General features: G+C 33.3%; 1 protein-coding gene across 2 annotated transcripts in view; it reads right to left on the bottom strand.

The window, feature by feature from the left end:
- Positions 1 to 18,703, bottom strand: part of ERBB4 (erb-b2 receptor tyrosine kinase 4) — a 1,058,588-nt gene that overhangs the window by 470,701 nt on the left and 569,184 nt on the right. For both annotated transcript variants that reach the window (XM_081813693.1, XM_081813692.1), the window contains exon 3: positions 17,669 to 17,855. In XM_081813693.1, the coding sequence (XP_081669819.1) occupies positions 17,669 to 17,855 (187 nt within the window). The remainder of the gene's footprint in view (positions 1 to 17,668; positions 17,856 to 18,703) is intronic.

The raw sequence follows: 18,703 nt of genomic DNA, 5'->3' as shown, positions 1-18,703 counted from the left end.
TTTTAATAGAGGTGACTTTTGGTTTTTGTAGATGACTGCAAGTAGGACTTGACTAAATTATATCTCTTAACATAAGTGCTGCAATTATTGATAGGTTCAGGTTGTAGAAAATAGAATGGTTAAGGGCAGAATGAAGATAGTGACTTATTGGTTAAAGCATGTTGTGTGCCTGGTTTTGAAAATCAATGCCATAGATATTATTTTTAGTAAGTTAAAATAAATGACTTGTTAATGTGAAAATTTAAATATAATGTGAATATATTTTGTTCATTTTACACAAAAATACATATTTAGCTTCATTTCATTAATTAGAAGAAATAGACACTACACTTTTTCAGAACATAAAGGTATAATAATACCACCAAACCAATGGAAAGGACATTTGCGTTTACTTCTGGCTTCTGAAATAATGAGCATGTTTCATCTCCTGGCCTATTTATGTAACTAATGAGATTCTAAAGTAAACAGACAATCACCAGGCTCCACATCAACAAAATGCCTTCAAGCATAAAAGCATGATAGCATATAAGCTTTAGATTCTGGGAAACACTAATGTAGAGTGAGCAAAATAAAATATTAGACAGAGTCCAAAACAATCGGGTTCTACGCAATGACTTTAACTCTATGCCTTTTGAAAAGTCATTTTTCCTCTCAAGGTCTCACCTCACTGTACTGGTTGGTTGGTTTTCCTTATCTGTAGTTAGGGAGTTGGTCACTTCCATCTCTAGCATAGGATACTTTCAGAGTATAAATACTACTTAACCAATGTAACTGTTAGGAAAATAACAGTATTATTTTATTATGCAATCCTTAGTACTCACATAGTAAATGCTCTAATAATATACAGTATTTAGTATATATATAAAGTACTCTAATAGTATTTACTATGTGATTTCTTCTATTAAATAGATGAATCTTCTTTTTTAGTGCATACGGTAGTATATCAGTGACATTCATTTATCACATAACTCTAAGGCACTCAGACAGAGAAGGGAAAATTTAAGCATTTTCTATCCTCCTGAAATTCTGAAACAGGTCTTCTCAGAAACAACACCATTTAACATGGGTCACACACCTAGAATCTTCATACAACCCCACAGTAGCAAAAATGATTCACTAAGGACAGAGGCAGGGCACTGATGATTTGTTAAATTTCACTGAGACCTTTGGGTGAGTGAAAAAAATCCGGTTAAATTTCATGCCTTGAACTTTATCTGTATGTAGAATTATATTTTTGAATTTCCCCTGAGAATAATAATTATATCCTTTTATCAAGAGTGGGTTTGTTCTCAGAGGAGCCAATCCATCCACCACCCATCCTAGGGAATAACACTACCATGTCATGTGCACAAGCCAGCAATGTGAAAACAGAGGGCTGCACCTGTTTGTTCGTTCTCGTCAAATGCCAGCCTGGGGGCTACCCCTGGTAAGAGAGTTTTGACTTCTAAACCACAGAGCAACAGAAACTCTTCTGAGAAAATCTTTTGTGTGCAAACAGAGGTTTAGCAGCATGCTTTCTTTCTGGTAGGAAAAAGAGCATGCCTCCCTCACCATCAAGCTTCAAGATGCATTTATCCTTTGCAAGCTCAGTATTATGAATAATGATATATTAAGCTTCCCATGGCCATCCAGCTTTAGTTTAAGAGTTAAAGATGAAGGATTTATGACAAGAAAATGATATTAGCACGATATCAAACCTATGTTTGTCTTGCAAAGAAGTAATTACTTGAATCACTTATAGATGCGTTGAATTTCTGTCATTTTTAAAATAAATCTTAGCTTTATATGGTGTATTGAAAAAGACATTTAGCAGAACATGTCCTCCTAATCTACAGCTCTCAAAACAATGTTCTAGGTGTAAGGTTAGGATGATCTGAAGCCTGGTTTCAACCTTTGATTGTTTAAGTTAAATGCGCAAGGGACAGAGTGCTTTTAATTGCTCCCCTTTGGTAGAAGATAAGTGTAAATCCCCTAATAGTTTTAAATAAATAAACACATAAACCAATAAGTAAAAAAAAAAAAAAGCTTAGGTGCATATAATAGGTATTCACTTCAGAGCCATCTCTATTTTTTTTATTTTTTATTTTTTTAAGATTTTGTTTATTTATTTGACAGAGAGAGAGAATAGCGAGAGCAGGAACACAAGCAGGGGGAGTGGGAGAGAGAGAAGCAGGCTTCCTGCCGAGCAGGGAGCCCGATGCGGGGCTCGATCCCAGGACCCTGGGATCATGACCTAGGCCAAAGGCAGACGCTTAACGACTGAGCCACCCAGGCGCCCAGGGCCATCTCTCTTTATTCTGTCCTTAGTTAATACAGTTTGTGATCTCAAATTCTGGGTATGTAATTTCACAAATCCTGACTGTTGTTTGTGGCAGCTATCTCTGTAGATACACAGAAGTTGAACATTTATCTTAAGTGAGAAAAAGAGAGAGAGAGAGGGAGGGAGGGAGAGAGAGGTGTCTGAGAGACAGAGAGATAGAGTTGTGTGTGTTTGAGGGAGAAAGAGATAAGAGAGGAGAGAGAAAGGGAGGATACGATTGTATAGTTCATTTGTAATTTACTCTTTTTCTCTTGCCAGGATGTTTCTAAAGAAAGTCATGTGTTTTAAAACATTAAAAAAAAATTTAAAAATTTTAAAAAAAGAAAGAAAACCAAAAGGGTTCTTGCAAGACAAACCCTAGAGCACTTTGAAAACATCAAATAAAACCCCTCCAGCATGTTCTCCCCATGTGACGCCTTTGTACATTCATTTCAGCCTGTGGGCACATTTCCGGACACACAAAAGGTTTCAGTACCATGTTGACAGACATAAACACATATGGATTACTCATTTGCCATTCTGTGTATTGAATTGCATGCTGTTTTCTATAAAATTAATTTTATATGAAAATGACTTCTTGGAAGCCAAATATTATTTCAGATCATGATTAGAAAAGCAGGGTTATAGCTAGTTGATCATATTGTTCCTTGGATATGTGGCAGTGACACACAGTGTGTATGGTCACGGATCATAGTTAGAAACTACATATACACACACATTAATATAGGTATGTATCTGTGCATGTATACATATATATGTATATAAACATACATGTTTCTATATATTTATATGGAGATTTTATATATATGTATACACACACATAGCCTTTTTTTTATTATCTTTTTATGAGCCTATTTCTCTACGTCGCTCTCTGATCTTCTAATTTGTCTTTTGCTTTGTTCTAGGCATGTGTCAGTGTTTATTTTTCTTTTTAAAACTTCGAAATAGATAGGACCTGTCCACCCGTACGGATTTATTATTATAATCATTTTACAGAAAACTGATTCTGTAACCTAACATAAGCAGCAATGCTTTTCATACTACAACGTTTTAGTCGCAGAATTCCGATTTGAAGCAAAAATATAGAAATAGCTATTAAATGTGCTTTCATGCCATGCACGTAAGAGAGACATGGTCCCCTTATTTGTATTAAAAAACCTTGGTCTTACATACAGAAATAAAAGCTATGTTGAAACTTTTACAGCAGTTTTATGCAATCAGGGGTCTAAGCTGCCATTTCTCTACCTTACATATAGGGTAAAAGAATATATACAAACATATGAAATAAATCTACAAGCATATGTAAAATGCCACCGAGGTGCCTTCCCTAGGCCTTTATCTTTGAAGTAAGGATTCTAATTTTAGAACACAAGTCCTAAGCCTCATGTGGTTACTGAGTCTGGAAGCCAAGCTGACTCTCTTTCTGCAGGTGCCTCACGCCTCCACTGTTTTGACAGCACAAGCTTTACATCTGTTTCACACACTGACAGAGACCCAGCCGTGCTCTAGCGATTGAGCTACCAAAAACACTATTAGCACAAGCCTGCCCTTTCCTTAGAAGTTCAAGTTCCCAAGCAAACAATAAGTAGGTCTTTTAATTATTTTTAAAAGCCCCAGAAAATATTCTTTAAAATAGATCTTAGCCATTTAAAATAATCATCAAAATATCCTTATTGCAAGTTCAGCATGTGAGGAGGGGTGAAAAAATATACTTTGTACTGTTTCTGCTTATTTAGAACTAAATATGAAATATCTAGGCATTCAAATCCCAGGATTTTTTGTGTAATGGGGATTTAAAAGGAAGGAATGATTAATGAGTTTCAGATACAGTATAAAAGTAATCTCTGGGGAAACACATTCTTAGCTGAATTGGTAGCTCTCCCCAGCAGAGACATTTGAATACTTTGAGAGGAACTAAGAAATTAAGAAATGAACAGAAATGAATAGGATTTGCTTGGCACCACTGGGAGACCTTGGCTTTAACTCAGTATTTAAAACCAACTAAATTGGTTTTGTTGCTCAGCTCATGTTCTTTTTTTTTTCCTCCTGAAAAGTCATCCAAAGGTTTTTTGTTTTGTTTTGTTTTCCTGAAGTTTCACCGCCTTAGCATGGAAGTAAAACAATTTATTAAAACAAAATGGATCTACCTTTAATGACACATAGCTAAATGTAAATGCATGTGGATATCATTACTTCAGTATGTTGTTATCCCTGTGCTAGGAAATAAATACACTCTGAACGATTAAACCCTAATAGAGGTCCCTATGTATCCACATGGAGTTGCATTTTTAATTAAATGCTTGAACTTCAGCAAAAATGCAGTATCATTCTCTGCTGATTTGGAAGGGTTAATGTCATCTCCTCACTTGTTCTAAGGAAGTTGAACACTAAGAAAAAGTGACTCACACTTTCCCTTAGAACTTTTCCAGAAGATAGGCAGCAGATAGGTATTATAAGTGATAAAAGAAAAGAAGAAAATAAAAAAAAACTAAGAAAATTCGCCTTTCATTTCAGAACTGAAAATTCATTGCAAGAGGTATTAGGTGATTTATCTAAGGTACAAGTGGGATCGGAATATGAATCTTCTGGTTGCTAGTGAGATTAGGCTTTTCTAAAATCAAATGCATCTGTCAATAAAGAACCAATAAAGAACACAGATTATATAGATGTGGCAAAGATGAACTAAAAAACTGAATACTCTTAAGTACTATTACTCCATTGAGAACTATATAAAGAAGGGGGAAACAGGAAGGGAACTAACATCTATTTTGTGCTAATCACTATTGTAGGCAATTTGCATGAATCTTTTCCATTCAATTCTCATTTTCAGATGAGGAAACTGATGGATAGCACTTAACTGTTTTGACATTTCCCTTGTCAGTTGTAGTACTAGTATGAAATTTCAAATATATCAGGTTTCAAAGCTCAGGTTTTTTTCTACTTTTTCAGGCTGTTGGGACAAGAAGAGAGTATGTTGATACATTTTCACATTCTAGAACATACCTTCTCATCCAGACCACACAGGCTAGATATGAATTGTGACAATAAATCCACATTCTCAAGCAAAAGTTATATTTTGGGATCAAGAAGGTTTCAATTTTATTTCTGAGCTCTATTTTTGTTACTTTGCCTTCCCCCAAACTATTGTGACTTTAAGCCCAAATGTAGAGTATGTCTTAGGTACAACAAAAGACACTTAATTCTCTGTGATTGTTTTACAATTTTTTAATGGGTGAAAGGCAAACCCGAGAACTATAAATGGCAACAGAGTTGGCTCTTAAACAAACATTATAGACATATATGGATTTTCCTTTATTTTCCCCTTGCATCTCAAGGGGCATTTTTTTTCAAAGGACTTTTTCCACAGTACAAACTAGGTGGCTTAAGTAGTCATTTGCAATTATAATTAGATACATTTTTCAGGAAGAAAACCATTTGGGGGCCTGTCATTTTATATTTATCTATACATGTGAAATTTAGAAACACTGTATAATTTCGGAGCTTTTATTTCTATTAATTTGAGGACTGTATATTACTGTTTATTTCTTCTTTAAAAATCTAAGATTTTATGATTCAGAAGGAAAAATGTTTCAAGTCTTCTCTGGTCCTGAATATCTTAGTCATATTTTAATGGATTAAAATGTAAATGAGCTGAAAATTTACACTAAATCTCTCCCTGATTTAAATTTAAATCAGACATCAAAATTGACACAAGATGGCTCAACAAATACTATTAAGTTTTTAGTATTCTTCAATATTTTACATGTAATAATGAACCAAATCTAATGTAAGAAGCCACTGTGCATTGTAATACAAATTAAATACATAAAACAATTGAATAGCTACTTAAATTATGCAGATGATTTTCAATGAAATCACAAAGGAGTTGATAACCCATATTGTGACCTCTGATGTATTTATTTTACACAAATGATATTTAGACTTTCTTAATTTTTAAGAGGCACTTGAACCAAGACACTAATTCTTGATTCACCCCTTTTCCCTGAGCACCATAGGCCTGCATTTGAAGCATGATACAATTTTAATCGCAAAGATTTATCATTATGACATGTAATTTCTAACTACATGAAATGACAATGTAATGCATAGGTGTGAAATTCAGCCACACATTCACTATGTGAAAAGGACAGCAATAACATAGGCTGCTTCCCTGCTTCATTTCATTTTTCTATCCATGCTACATAAAAGATATATCTATAGATATGCCAAGTACTGCTTCATTATCTTTTCCATATTTCCCTTGCAAAACGTACTAAACTGTAGTCTTTGAGTGACACTATAAAGCTCATGTCACATTTCATTGTATTTTGTAGATAAATGGTAAATGTGGATTACAATTGAGTTACACATGAACTCCAGAATTTATTTTGTTTCATTTTCTTCTAATTAATAAATGAAAATGTATACTCAATCACATAGAGATTGACATATAACTTTTTAAAAATCTTTTAAATTATTACCTCCCTCTAGTTCCTTGAATAAAATCATATCTTTGGAATAATATAATAGAAAGATCACTAGACTAAGACAAGGACAAAAAGCTTATCTTGACAGAACACACAACTTCTAGAGCTATATCAAAATAAAATAAAGCACACCCCAAATACAGTTATTTATCTGTTCTTTTGCATTCTAGTATTAATAAAGGAAAGGTCATGAAGTCAATTCCCAATTAGGGCATTTTATTTAATTCTGCTACTCTACTCTTTCATTTTAGTTTCTAATATCTATAGGAATAAACATAAATAGCCTCACAAAATATTTTTCAATATTATAATAATTCAACCTGGTTATTAAGCAATATGAATCTCTTTTAGAGTCATTTAACTCCTTAGGTAAAGTATCTACACTAAACAAAGTCTCATTAAGAAATAAAATGGTAGGATTGTGCTGAAAAAGTAATACCTGGATCATATCAGTCATTTCATAGATTCTCACCTAATTAACATATAGTAGAAGATGAAAAAAGGTGTGTCTTGTGATCTACCTCCTTTTCATAATCTCTATAACATGGTGACACAAGGAAAATCTGGAATTATACTACCTGGCTTCAACTTTGAACTCCATAAATTATTGTGTGCTCTGTAGCATGTTACCCATCATTTCAAAACTGCAGTTCTTTATCTTCAAAAGGGAAATAACCACAGTAACCTATTAAATGGGGTTATTATAAGGATGAAGGAAGACAGTGTTTGGCTTCTACATAGTAAATGCTTATTAATTATGGATATTAGTAGTAGTAGTAGTACATATATCCTGGGCTCTATTATGCTATATGTATTTTTATTTTCTAGATTTATTATGCTAAAAGGAGTACGTAAAGTCATTAAAACAAAAGGCACACAGACTAAAACAATTCTAGTAATACATATAGTTAAAAACTAGAATATATAGGGGTGCCTGGGTAGCTAAGTTGGTTAGGTGGCCACCTCTTGATTTCAGCTCAGATCATCATTTCAGGGTCCTGGAATCAAGCGCCCCTCCCCGCCATAGGGCTCTGCTCTCAGAAGGGAGTCTGCTTGAGTATTCTCTCTTTCTCTCTCTCCCTCTGCCTCTCTCCCTGCACACCATCTCTCTCTCTCTAAAATAAATAAATAAATCTTAAAAAAAAAAAAACCTAGAATTTATAATAGGATTTTTGACTGGACATCACCAGATACATAATCTACATAATATAGAACAACCCCACTAAATATTAAAGCAGAGTGTTTAGAGAATTTGGTAACACTAAAATTAAAATGTAATCTTTATTATGTCAATAGTTGCCAGAATATACCCATTAAATATGTCATTAAATATATAATTAAAGTTTGAAGTCTCTTTATTTCATAGTAGATAATCAAAAATGCTTTTTCTCATATCAGCTTTTTTCAACATTATTGATACCACAAAATCAAACCTCTAATTTGCATCTCAGAGCAAATGAAATTGGGTAATTTGAATGGTTTTGGAAGAAAGAAAATGTTACGGTTCACTGTTTTTCTTTACTTTTCTCAGTAAATATTCCTCAGAATTTTTATGATTGTTAGGATTTAATAACCAAAACAACTTGACTTAGCCTATAAGAAAATTATAGCTAAAAAAAATATAAAACATATTGCAGAGAATAGGTCAAAAGGTATTAAAAGTAGGGCAAGGGAAATATTATGAGAGCTACAATAACAGAGAATTGTATTGAACTTCTAGGGAGACTGGCAAAGAAGATCCAAGTAAAAACCCTCTTTAACCTCTGATATCCTATGGCAATCTTAAACTCTAGTTGATGTCTATTACTAAGAGAGCAGAGTTTAAGAGAAATTCCTAGAATAAGCAATTATTATTATTTTTTTTTTTTGCTTTTGAACTATATTTTCATCTCTTTTGCCAGTGGAGTCAATAAATCAGATAACTCTCAGAAACAACAACAGAAAAAATATATAAATAATTCAAATTTCCAGGTTAGTTTATTACATCAAAACATGTTGAGCCATGGGAATTTATATTTATATATTCCCTGATAGATACAGATGAATGGAAAATTCCATTCATCATTTATGAAATATTGGCCATTTCTATTATAATTTGTTTGATATACTTCCACAGTAAACAGTTTCACCATTACAAGTACAGCTATTTTCTAGAGAGTTAATAAGGGGTTTGTTGTATCTCTATTCCCTTTATATATTACTATATTTTATCAATTCTAAAATGCATTTTCCATATTTAATATCTCTAAAATCTTGATTCATCATACAACCTTTTACATTTCTGTTGGGCTTTCACTTTTTCTCTTAGTGTGGCCTGAAAACAATAAATATTTCTTACAACTGATGGTGACTTAGATTTGATGAAGTATGGTAGACATCTGTTTGATAAAACATTCTATAGAGGAATTTCTTTTGTGACTTTCTTGTTATTATATAAATATTGTGTTATGAATACGAACTTTCAGTGTGGAATAGAGACTCCTAAGGACCTGGGCATTATTTATGCCAGAAAGAATCCTCAACAGATTTTCAATATAATTTCTCTGCTAAAAAAAAAAAAAAAATTATAATCTCCTGATCCTTATTTCTTTCAATAAAGTCATTTAAAAAATAGACATTGGGACCTATTTATAACTAGGTACTTATATACTGTGGCAACTGAAGATGAGAGTAAAAATCTCATTTTTGAAAAGTCACATTTCCATCAAACAGAAAATCTGTTACAATAACCAGAGCTTAAAACACATTAAGAAGCAATGCAGCTTACTCAAATATAAGATCTGGTCAAGTACCAAATCATAAATGACACATTTTATATCTTACAATTTGATTATATAGGCCTAACATGCTTCCAATGATCATAAAAACAGGCTGTTTCTATTATTCTTACCAAAAGCATACTTCTCAAATAATAATGAATAATATTCATTGCAGGAACTGCATTTAATGCTATTTTCATAATTTACAATTTAATTTTCACAACCATCTTACAGAGAGTTCCCATTATACTCATTTAAAGATGAGGATACTGAGGTTTAGAAAGTTGAGTAAGAGGATTTGAAGGGAGGGGGTCTCAATCCAGCGTCTATGTTCTGATTCTCCATGGTATTCTGCAGGTAAATATCCTTGCCTACTGCCCTGGGTTCAGTAAAAGATGCTGTCACTTTAGTGCTGCCCTAATATGATCACTATTATGATCTCTAATATTGATCACTGCATGTGGCCATTTAAATTAAAATGAATTAAAAGTAGATAAAAGTAGGAATTCATTTCCTCCAAACTGGCTACATTTCAAGTTCTCAGTAGCCACATTTGGCTACTCAATTGTGCAGCACAGATTGAATATTTCCATCATCACAGAAGGCTCTATAGGTCAACTGATGCTTTTGAAGTTAAAACAGATTAAAATGGAGGCTCTTGACCCCATGGAAATGCTTGACTATAAATAATATAATTGAGGAAAATACTTTCCCAGTGCTTTCATATTGCAGTTGGTAGGTAAATATTTGTCAGAAATGTAATATTTACTGAGAGGACACAGGTAGGTAAAGCTAATTTAGAATAACTCATACCTCAGCACAGTGTCTTGAATATACAAGTGGAAAAAAACAAAGCTAACAAATATTTGAATTGACATCACTTTCCAAAAGAATCCTGAACTTTTTACCGGTAAAATTGAGCCTATTAATAAATGTGAGTTATGACTAAGAGTTTAGTAACCTTGATTTTTATTTATTTTTTTTAAAGATTTTATTTATTTATTTGAGAGAGAGAGAAAGCATGCGAGAGAGAGACAGAGCACAAGCAGCGGGAGGGGCAGAGAGAGAAGCAGATTCCCTGCTGAGCAGAGAGCCAGATGAGGGGCTCGCTCCCAGGACCCTGGGATCATGACCTGAGCCGAAGGCAGAAGCTTAACCGCTTAACCGACTGAGCCACCCAGGCATCCCAGTAACCTTGATTTTTAAAAAAGTCACAGTTGAATGGCAGTGGCTATAAAACTAGTTAATAGATCTGATACTTTTAAATCAAATCCAGTATATACAATATTGTCATTTTGTGTGTGTGATTGTATTTTGTTGTCACCTTACCACCATTTTTCATAGGTACATTCATGATGTATTCAAATATTATACAACAATTAAAATCAGAAAGTTCTTTCTAAAATACAACCTTAAGATCTTCTGTTTAAAGTCTGGATTATTTATGCTTATAGCCAAGATAATGTCCTGGGATGAGGGTGAGGAGGCAGATATTATGATACCTTAACTGATTTCCTTGAAGTGAAATCATGGACTCATGGACTCATGGTGATCACTATCAATTTCCCTTACTGCTTCTGGGACCCTGAGGAGCAAAGATTCTCCTCCACTTTCTAAATGTCAAAACAAGCACATTTTCCCAACAAATGAGCTTTAAGAAGGGAGTTTTTTGACCTTGTATGTTTTCTTTCCTTAGAATATGTATGCTTTCTCTCTTAGGAAAGGGAATCTGCAGTTCTTGGACTATCTTAGGGACAAAAAGGATGATGACAGAGGTTTGAAGTTTCAAGTAGGGAATTTTCCTGAAAGACTTCCACAATGCTAGGTTTCCCCCAATATTTTTCCTAAAGATGCTATAGGGATTAAAAAGAATGTAGTTCAGAGAATGGGATGCCTTCAGGATCCCTGAATGGGACATAAATCAACAACAGGGCTGCTTTTTTATGACCTGAGCAGATTATCCGAGTATTCACAACTAAAAACATGTAAGCTAGAAGAGGAGGAATTATGCCATTCCCTGAAAATGCCATCTCATCCCTTATTGCTCCAGGAACAGTATCCTCTCTAATGAGTGGTACAGCAGGAGAAGAAATTCCCATTTTACCTTCACTCAATTCCATAAATTCACTAATCATTTCTCCAAAGCTAAGAATGAGTCCTAGAAATTTGCTGCAATGGCCACTCTAACCGATCTCACATTTAAAGTATTTACTTTCAAATAGGTTTCTGTTTTACCTAGACACTGAAATGTATCATTATAATTTCCCTTCTTCTAGTTAATACACACTCTCTGACATGGCAGGCAAACAACCTTCTTTGAAAACATTGATTAGAGTATCATTTTTAGAAACTGTGGACCTGATCTAAAAATGGATGCCTTCATAAGTATGTGCCACTCTTCACTGATTCCATCTGTCTCACAGGGTTTTCACTATAGGTTAGTTTTGATCAAATCATCTTCCAAGTAATTTATCCTTAAGCTAGGAGTATTCTTGGAATCATTTTTTTTTCTTCTTCAGATATCCACGCTATGCTGAGTAGTTCTTCTTATGTAAATATCAGCAGCACCTTTGTCAAACATTGTATTTAACAACAACCGCTGAACTAGGCTAGTTGAACTCACTCAAACATTACTAAGACCTTTCACAGAACAGTTGAAAAATGCTTAGCAACTCTAGTGTCAGAAAACGAACTCAGAATGAATATGTCTCTTGTCTAGGTCAAGGCAAATGTCAGGGCCAATGAAGGGTGAAACATGATGATGGAGATTTGAAACGAAGGGCTGGGGTAACAGGTGCTTGACGTGAGCACTGAAAGACAGGAGAGAAGTGCTATGAAGTATTAAAGACAGGATCACACTGAGAGTAGACAAAGAAAAGCCTCAGGCTTCTCCCTGCCAGAGAAAAAGAGCCTACACATAAAATAGCTTCAAAGTGGCATCTGAAGAGACACTGAAATTTGGAGCATCTTTTTGTCTACACAAGTCACTTTTCAAGGCCCCAATGAAGCAACAGGAACCTATTTGAATATGCAGAAACAGGTACAATTGTTTTGTCACTGTGTTGGCACAAAGAAAAGCTAAGGACAAAACAATACAGTGAAAGAAGATGAAGGTTTCCTAAGTATACTCTACGTGAAAGGGGCTGTGGTTGACAAGTTCTCTACTTTATTTTTCTAATGTCTATAATAACATTGTGAAGTGGAATTCTCAATTTTAAAGATGAAGAATCTAAGTCTCAGAGAGACACTCAGACTGTAAGTGGTGATCTGACATTTGAACGGGTTTGTTTTGTTTTGTTTTGTTTTTTTCTGATTCCACACCCATGGTCTTTGACATACATTGAGTTGACTGCAGATGGCCTGTCCATTTCAATGTTAGGTGATTTACTTGACTGTCACTGAATAATGCTGAAGGGGTTTGAGAAATTTAAATGTTGTTACATCAGATGTTCTATCTCCTGAACTAAGCATTTCATTTTATTTTTAGTCTACTAGAACTCAGTAAACTTAATATATCCTTCCATTATTACTGAGGGCTCCCAAAAATAACTTCAGCATTTTACTTCTGTTTAAAATGTTTGCTTGTCCACATATCAAATAATAATCTAATCAAGATGATACAGTACACAGTTAACCAAATAATTAGAATAGTCATAAAACATTAAATAAAGGTACTAATACAAGAATGTGTTGGTCTGAAAATATGGAGAATATTTGGCTAATATTTGGAAAACATAAATTGTATATTGGTATCACCTCAAATTTTACCTATTCAAAAGAGATATTCTAATAATTCATAAAATTAAAATCCAAATATTTAAGGTGAAATTTGATAAGAAAAATATACATATTTATGTAGTAAATTTGTATTCAGGTTATCATCATTATAAATAGAATATGAATAGTAAAATAGATACGAATCTAGGTATTTCCCAAAGATTCCTTCATATCTACAATATCACATATAGATGAGATTGTATAATATTATTCAGATGAGGTAGTTCTATAAATTCCAGAAAGGAGAAAATAATAGTTTTTGTTGTTGTTGTTGTTGTTTGGTTTTTTGGGTTTTGGGTTTTTTTTGCCCCATATAATGACATTTAGATTTTGGTCAGACAGGTAATTAAATAAGTAGTAGCTTGTAGAATTAAAGTTGTAAATATATTAGATGTTGATTTGAATTTAGAATAGGGATATTTGGTTAAGAAGGATCTTATAAAAATAAACTAACATCATGGGAGTGATTAATAAAGCCACAGCCACGTGCAAGTGACCTTAACAAAGGAAGTAATGAATTCTCTCCAGCTCTGTAGTCCTCTGGTTCAGTACTGTCATTCTCAATGGCCTCAAGAAGGTTACATGCCTGATGGACACATTGATGGAAATATGGTCTCTCCTCTGACCAGAAAAGGATTACCCAGCCTACCACAGCACCTAGGGATTGCCAAGACAAGTTCCTTACTCCCCTTTAGATTGTGCGGCATATCTCTAGCCTAGGGACCTGCCTCTTCTCCACTCTGTCCACCTCACTGACAATGAACCAGGGAAATGTGAGTAGCAGCAGTAGCCAGAAAATATGTTTGTGTTTCTTGTCTTTGGGCACAACCAAGATGAAAGTCTCTAAGTAAGATCTATAGTAATAACTATAGTCCAAGCAATAGCTTTTGGTGACCATCAAGCTAATTAATAAGAATGTGTAAGGTCAAAGTTAATTTATATCTTTGTTAAGTGGCATCCAACCATTAATCCTTATATCTGACAGTCTCAAGTTAATCATGTTAATCGAACATTCCTTTTCACAAAGATAGAGTTTACAGGCAACAAATGTAATTAAAACAAAAAAAAAGGCATATTATTCTAGGGTCAACACTGCAAAAAAGATTTCAGGAAAAACAAAATTTTACATATATATTAAATATATATATGAATTCATAATCTCAAAATTATTTGTTACAACCTGCATACTTCCTACCTGACAAGTAGTACTTGTTATTTATCTTATTGAACATGTTTAAAAATAAAATTTTGCTTAGAAGGAAAATTGACCATGATTATTATTGTCCCTGTTATGGTTTACCATTATGCAAAGTTGGTACCAGACCAAATGGCAATACAGAAGAAAGTTTACTCCCAGCATCTTGCTAACCTCCAAGCTCTTTAATACCCACACGTTTTCAGCCAGGCTCCTAGTATGCTCTTTTCATTCTCACCTCAACCTAAGGAGTATTTCTCATCATCCAGTCACAAATTCACCTGTTCTCTGTCCCATTCCTTCCCTTCTCTCTAGGAGATGATAAATGAATGAAAATTATTTAGATCAAGTAAGTGAAGAGGTTAACTAGATATCATGCTATTGGCTCTTGGTAACATATCTTTAATTAAAAACAGACAGTGTTTCTTAAATTTTTGTGGCCATCAGAATCATGGGGGGGATCCTTAAAATACATATTGATGGGCCCTACCACAAGAGTTTCTGGTCCATTAGGTCTCAGATAATGTATCTGCATAAATATCCCCCAAATTTGCATTTCTAACAATACCCAGGTGATGCTGATGCAGTTGGTTCTTTAAGAATGGGGTTAAATTTTTATTTTATTTTTTTTTATTTTTATTTTCAAGAACCAAGTTAAAATTTTAATTCCCTAGGACAGTTAAGTAGTGAGGTATTTGGCTACTCCAGCAGGTATTCTATTTCCCTTCATATTATGTAAGACAGCCCTAAAATTAGGGCCAACCCTGGAGCCCTACACTTAATATAACCCTAAAACTGTTTTAAATTTTTATCAACTTGCTTTGTATAACACATAAACAAACAAGATAGAAAAATTATCTTTCCAAAACACAAAAACAATCTTATCTGAAGTGAATTGCAATGTTTGCTGGTTACTTTACTAGGTTACCTAGAACACTCAATTCTTTAAGATACAACTATAGAGCAAATTTCTTCCCCAATTCCTCTTTATATGAACAGTGAGGTGTCTCCTACCCTTCCTCATATATTCTTACACACAAACAGAATCATGCTTATTGTGTGACTTTCGATTTTCAAAACTGGAGTTACACTACTGATTTCAATTATCTAGAGTAAGATCAATCATGCTGGACTGATGTTCACATGTAATTCTCAGCCACCTAATAAATATATTAAGATATCTGGACAATTTCCAAGTTGTCTAAATTTTCCATCATTTATTTTACTTTTCTTTATATTCAAAAAGAAATTAATAACTCTTGAACAAACACATTTTTTGTTCTGAACAATCAACTCATTCTCTTAGCCACTTATTAGTTACTCACTTCTACTTACTTTACACACACACAAATATTATAAGACTTTCTGGCAGAATATGGAATAATGTTCTTGAAATAACAGTGTTGTATTTTGGTATGACACAAACTGTCACAATCATAAGCAATCATGGTGTGAGCTCACTCAATAAATAAGGTTTGTTTAAATGTGGCATAATTTTGATTAAATAACTTAAAAAATATTTGAGTAGTACTAATGTTAAATGTAAAAATAAATAAGATAGCTCTTTAAAGATTGATTTTCTGGATGAAAAGGTTGTTCAAATAGCACATATTATGGAATAATAACAAGTATTATAAAAAGTTTAAAAAGAAATGTATTCATTTTTTCTTTATTATAAATAGAGGAAAATCATTTAATAAAACATAATTATCCCTATGCAAGTTTTAACTGGATTATATTATTTTTAGACTCTTAACTTCAATCATTCAATTTCTCTCTATCCATTCCAGTTCTAAAATTCTTCTTCCTATCATTACTTCCATGCAAGTAGCAATTTAGTCAAAAACCCTACTCTTCAATAAGGAAACTATCTTTGAAAGGAAAGAACAAAAAAAGTAAAATGTTAATGAAGGAATCTATAAATTCTGAATAATTTGCATTTGCCATTATGCCATCAGTTCTATAGCAATCATGTCCAAAATAAATAACATAATCAGTATTCCTTTCTTCGTCCAAAATATCCAATTTTAGCTTACATGTCTGGCTAACTATGAAGCTATTTCTAACTTAAAATATATTATATCCACTATGAATTAAAGAAACAAAAATTTTAGTAATCTGACAATATCAATGTTATTTTTACTTAGTATTTTGAGGCAATACCTCTAAAAATTGTAATTTTTTAATGTCAAGAAACATTACCACTGAGTGGACTCAAACACACAAAGAATCACTATGTATTTTGATGCAAAATATAGATCATAGTAATGTAGGTTAAATTAATAGTTTAAACTCCTTTATCCCACTGTGAGATGATAATTAATTACTAATTAGCAGTACTTGACTACAGGCACACATAGCAAAACTCATGATTAGAAACCTTGTACCAAACCTCCTACGATAGCCTGTATGAGCTATGAACTATATGGACTGAAAGGATATCTGCAGGAATGCCAGGACCAGCTTACAAGACAAATTCCTACAAAGTGTTGTGTTTTTTTGTTTTTTTCCAGCAAGATAATAAGTTTAGGTTGTTAGCAATTCCTTTTTCGAATCTTAAGGGAAAAATCACTGATGGTATTGAAACATTCTGAGAAAGAATTTCTGATGGCATTGAGTGAGTTACTGAATAAAATAAATCAAAACTAATTTAGTAAATCAAGGTATGTTTTCCAAAAATAAGGGGCTGTGCAAAAAACTAGATTAGTGGAACTAGATATAAAGGTTTGTGTATTTACTGAGCTCTAACAAGGGTGAAGGTTGTGGTGTTATTTATTGCAGAGATTTGATGATATGGTCCACTGTTCACCTGAGACCACCAAACACAGCATTCTTAAACCTGCTTCCTATCTCAGTTTTCAGCCACTGAGCATTTCCTTAGAGTGTACTTCTGTTCAGCTGAGATACAGTATTACGGTATTTTTCAGACTGCACTTACAATATCTGTAAATAAAAGCAAGGGCATCACAAGGCATTATTTCCCATAAAATGAATAAAGACTAGATATTTAAATGCTTTATAGTGTTCCTCAGTATAACACATACTACAGTAACCTTACACACATATGTGTATGTTTATTGCATTAAATTGATAATGAGAGCATATTTGCAATTTTGTATATTTTCCTTACCTGTCAAGTTCTTCAGTCCAAGTTCCTGAAGTCCAAAGTTCCCATCTTTTCTGTAGTTTAAAAATACTGCCAAGGCATATCGATCCTCATAAAGTTTTGTCCCACGGATAATGCGTAAATTCTCCAGAGGCAGGTAGCGAAACTGATTAAGAGCTACTAACACGTAGCCTGTGACTTCTCGAATAGACTGAAAAGAAACAAACAATTGCCTTTGTTAAAAAAAATTAGAAATTATTTGTCAGTACACTAATTTCCACATTATATTATAAATAATTACCTTGATAATATAAGAATACAAAAGGTTAGAATCTCATTTGAAGTATGAATTGTACTCTTTAAAAAAGTCATGAATGTACTTATAGTAAAATAATGGATTTTGTTTTATAAAACATTCTTCATAGCTGGGATTTGAATATAATTAAAGGAATAAATATGTCATTCTTTGACAGATGAAAATGAGGTAAGAACACCTAGCCATCAACCAAAATTTTTATAAAACAAATTCATAAGCTTATCGCAAATAAAACAAAGCTGCGTTAGTCTGTAGACTATGGAACATATTTTAAACTGCTATATTGATGTTTAATGCTATCATTATCAAAGACAGTTAACTTGTATGTCTCTGGGAAACACAAATATAAACAATATGTATTAAAGACTGATAATGATCTCTAATTTAATTACAACCACAATTTTTTATAAGATTTTGTTTATTTAAGAGCAGAGAGAGAAAGAGCGAGAGCATGAGTGGGGGAGGGGGAGGAGGTGGGAGAAGCAGACTCCCCGCTGAGCAGGGAGCCCAATGATGCAGAGCTCTGTCCCAGGCGCCCCTACAACCACAATTTTATTTTGACTGTCTATTGTTTAATATAGTATAAGTTAATTACTTGTAAGTTTGTAGTACATTTTAAAACAAAAAAGGTCACAAAAAAAGCCCTTAGATTTCATCTAAAGTTACAGTTTTTCAGTAAAATAAGCAAGATTGTGACAGCTATGAGTATATGTATTAAGGTTTTAAAAATTAAATATAAGGGG

Source organism: Leptonychotes weddellii, chromosome 3 (assembly GCF_054177405.1).
Source record: "Leptonychotes weddellii isolate Sample4059 chromosome 3, ASM5417740v2, whole genome shotgun sequence".
Lineage (NCBI taxonomy): Eukaryota > Metazoa > Chordata > Mammalia > Carnivora > Phocidae > Leptonychotes > Leptonychotes weddellii.
The sequence above is the reverse complement of the archived record's forward strand: the minus strand, read 5'-3'. Positions and strand labels throughout refer to the sequence as shown.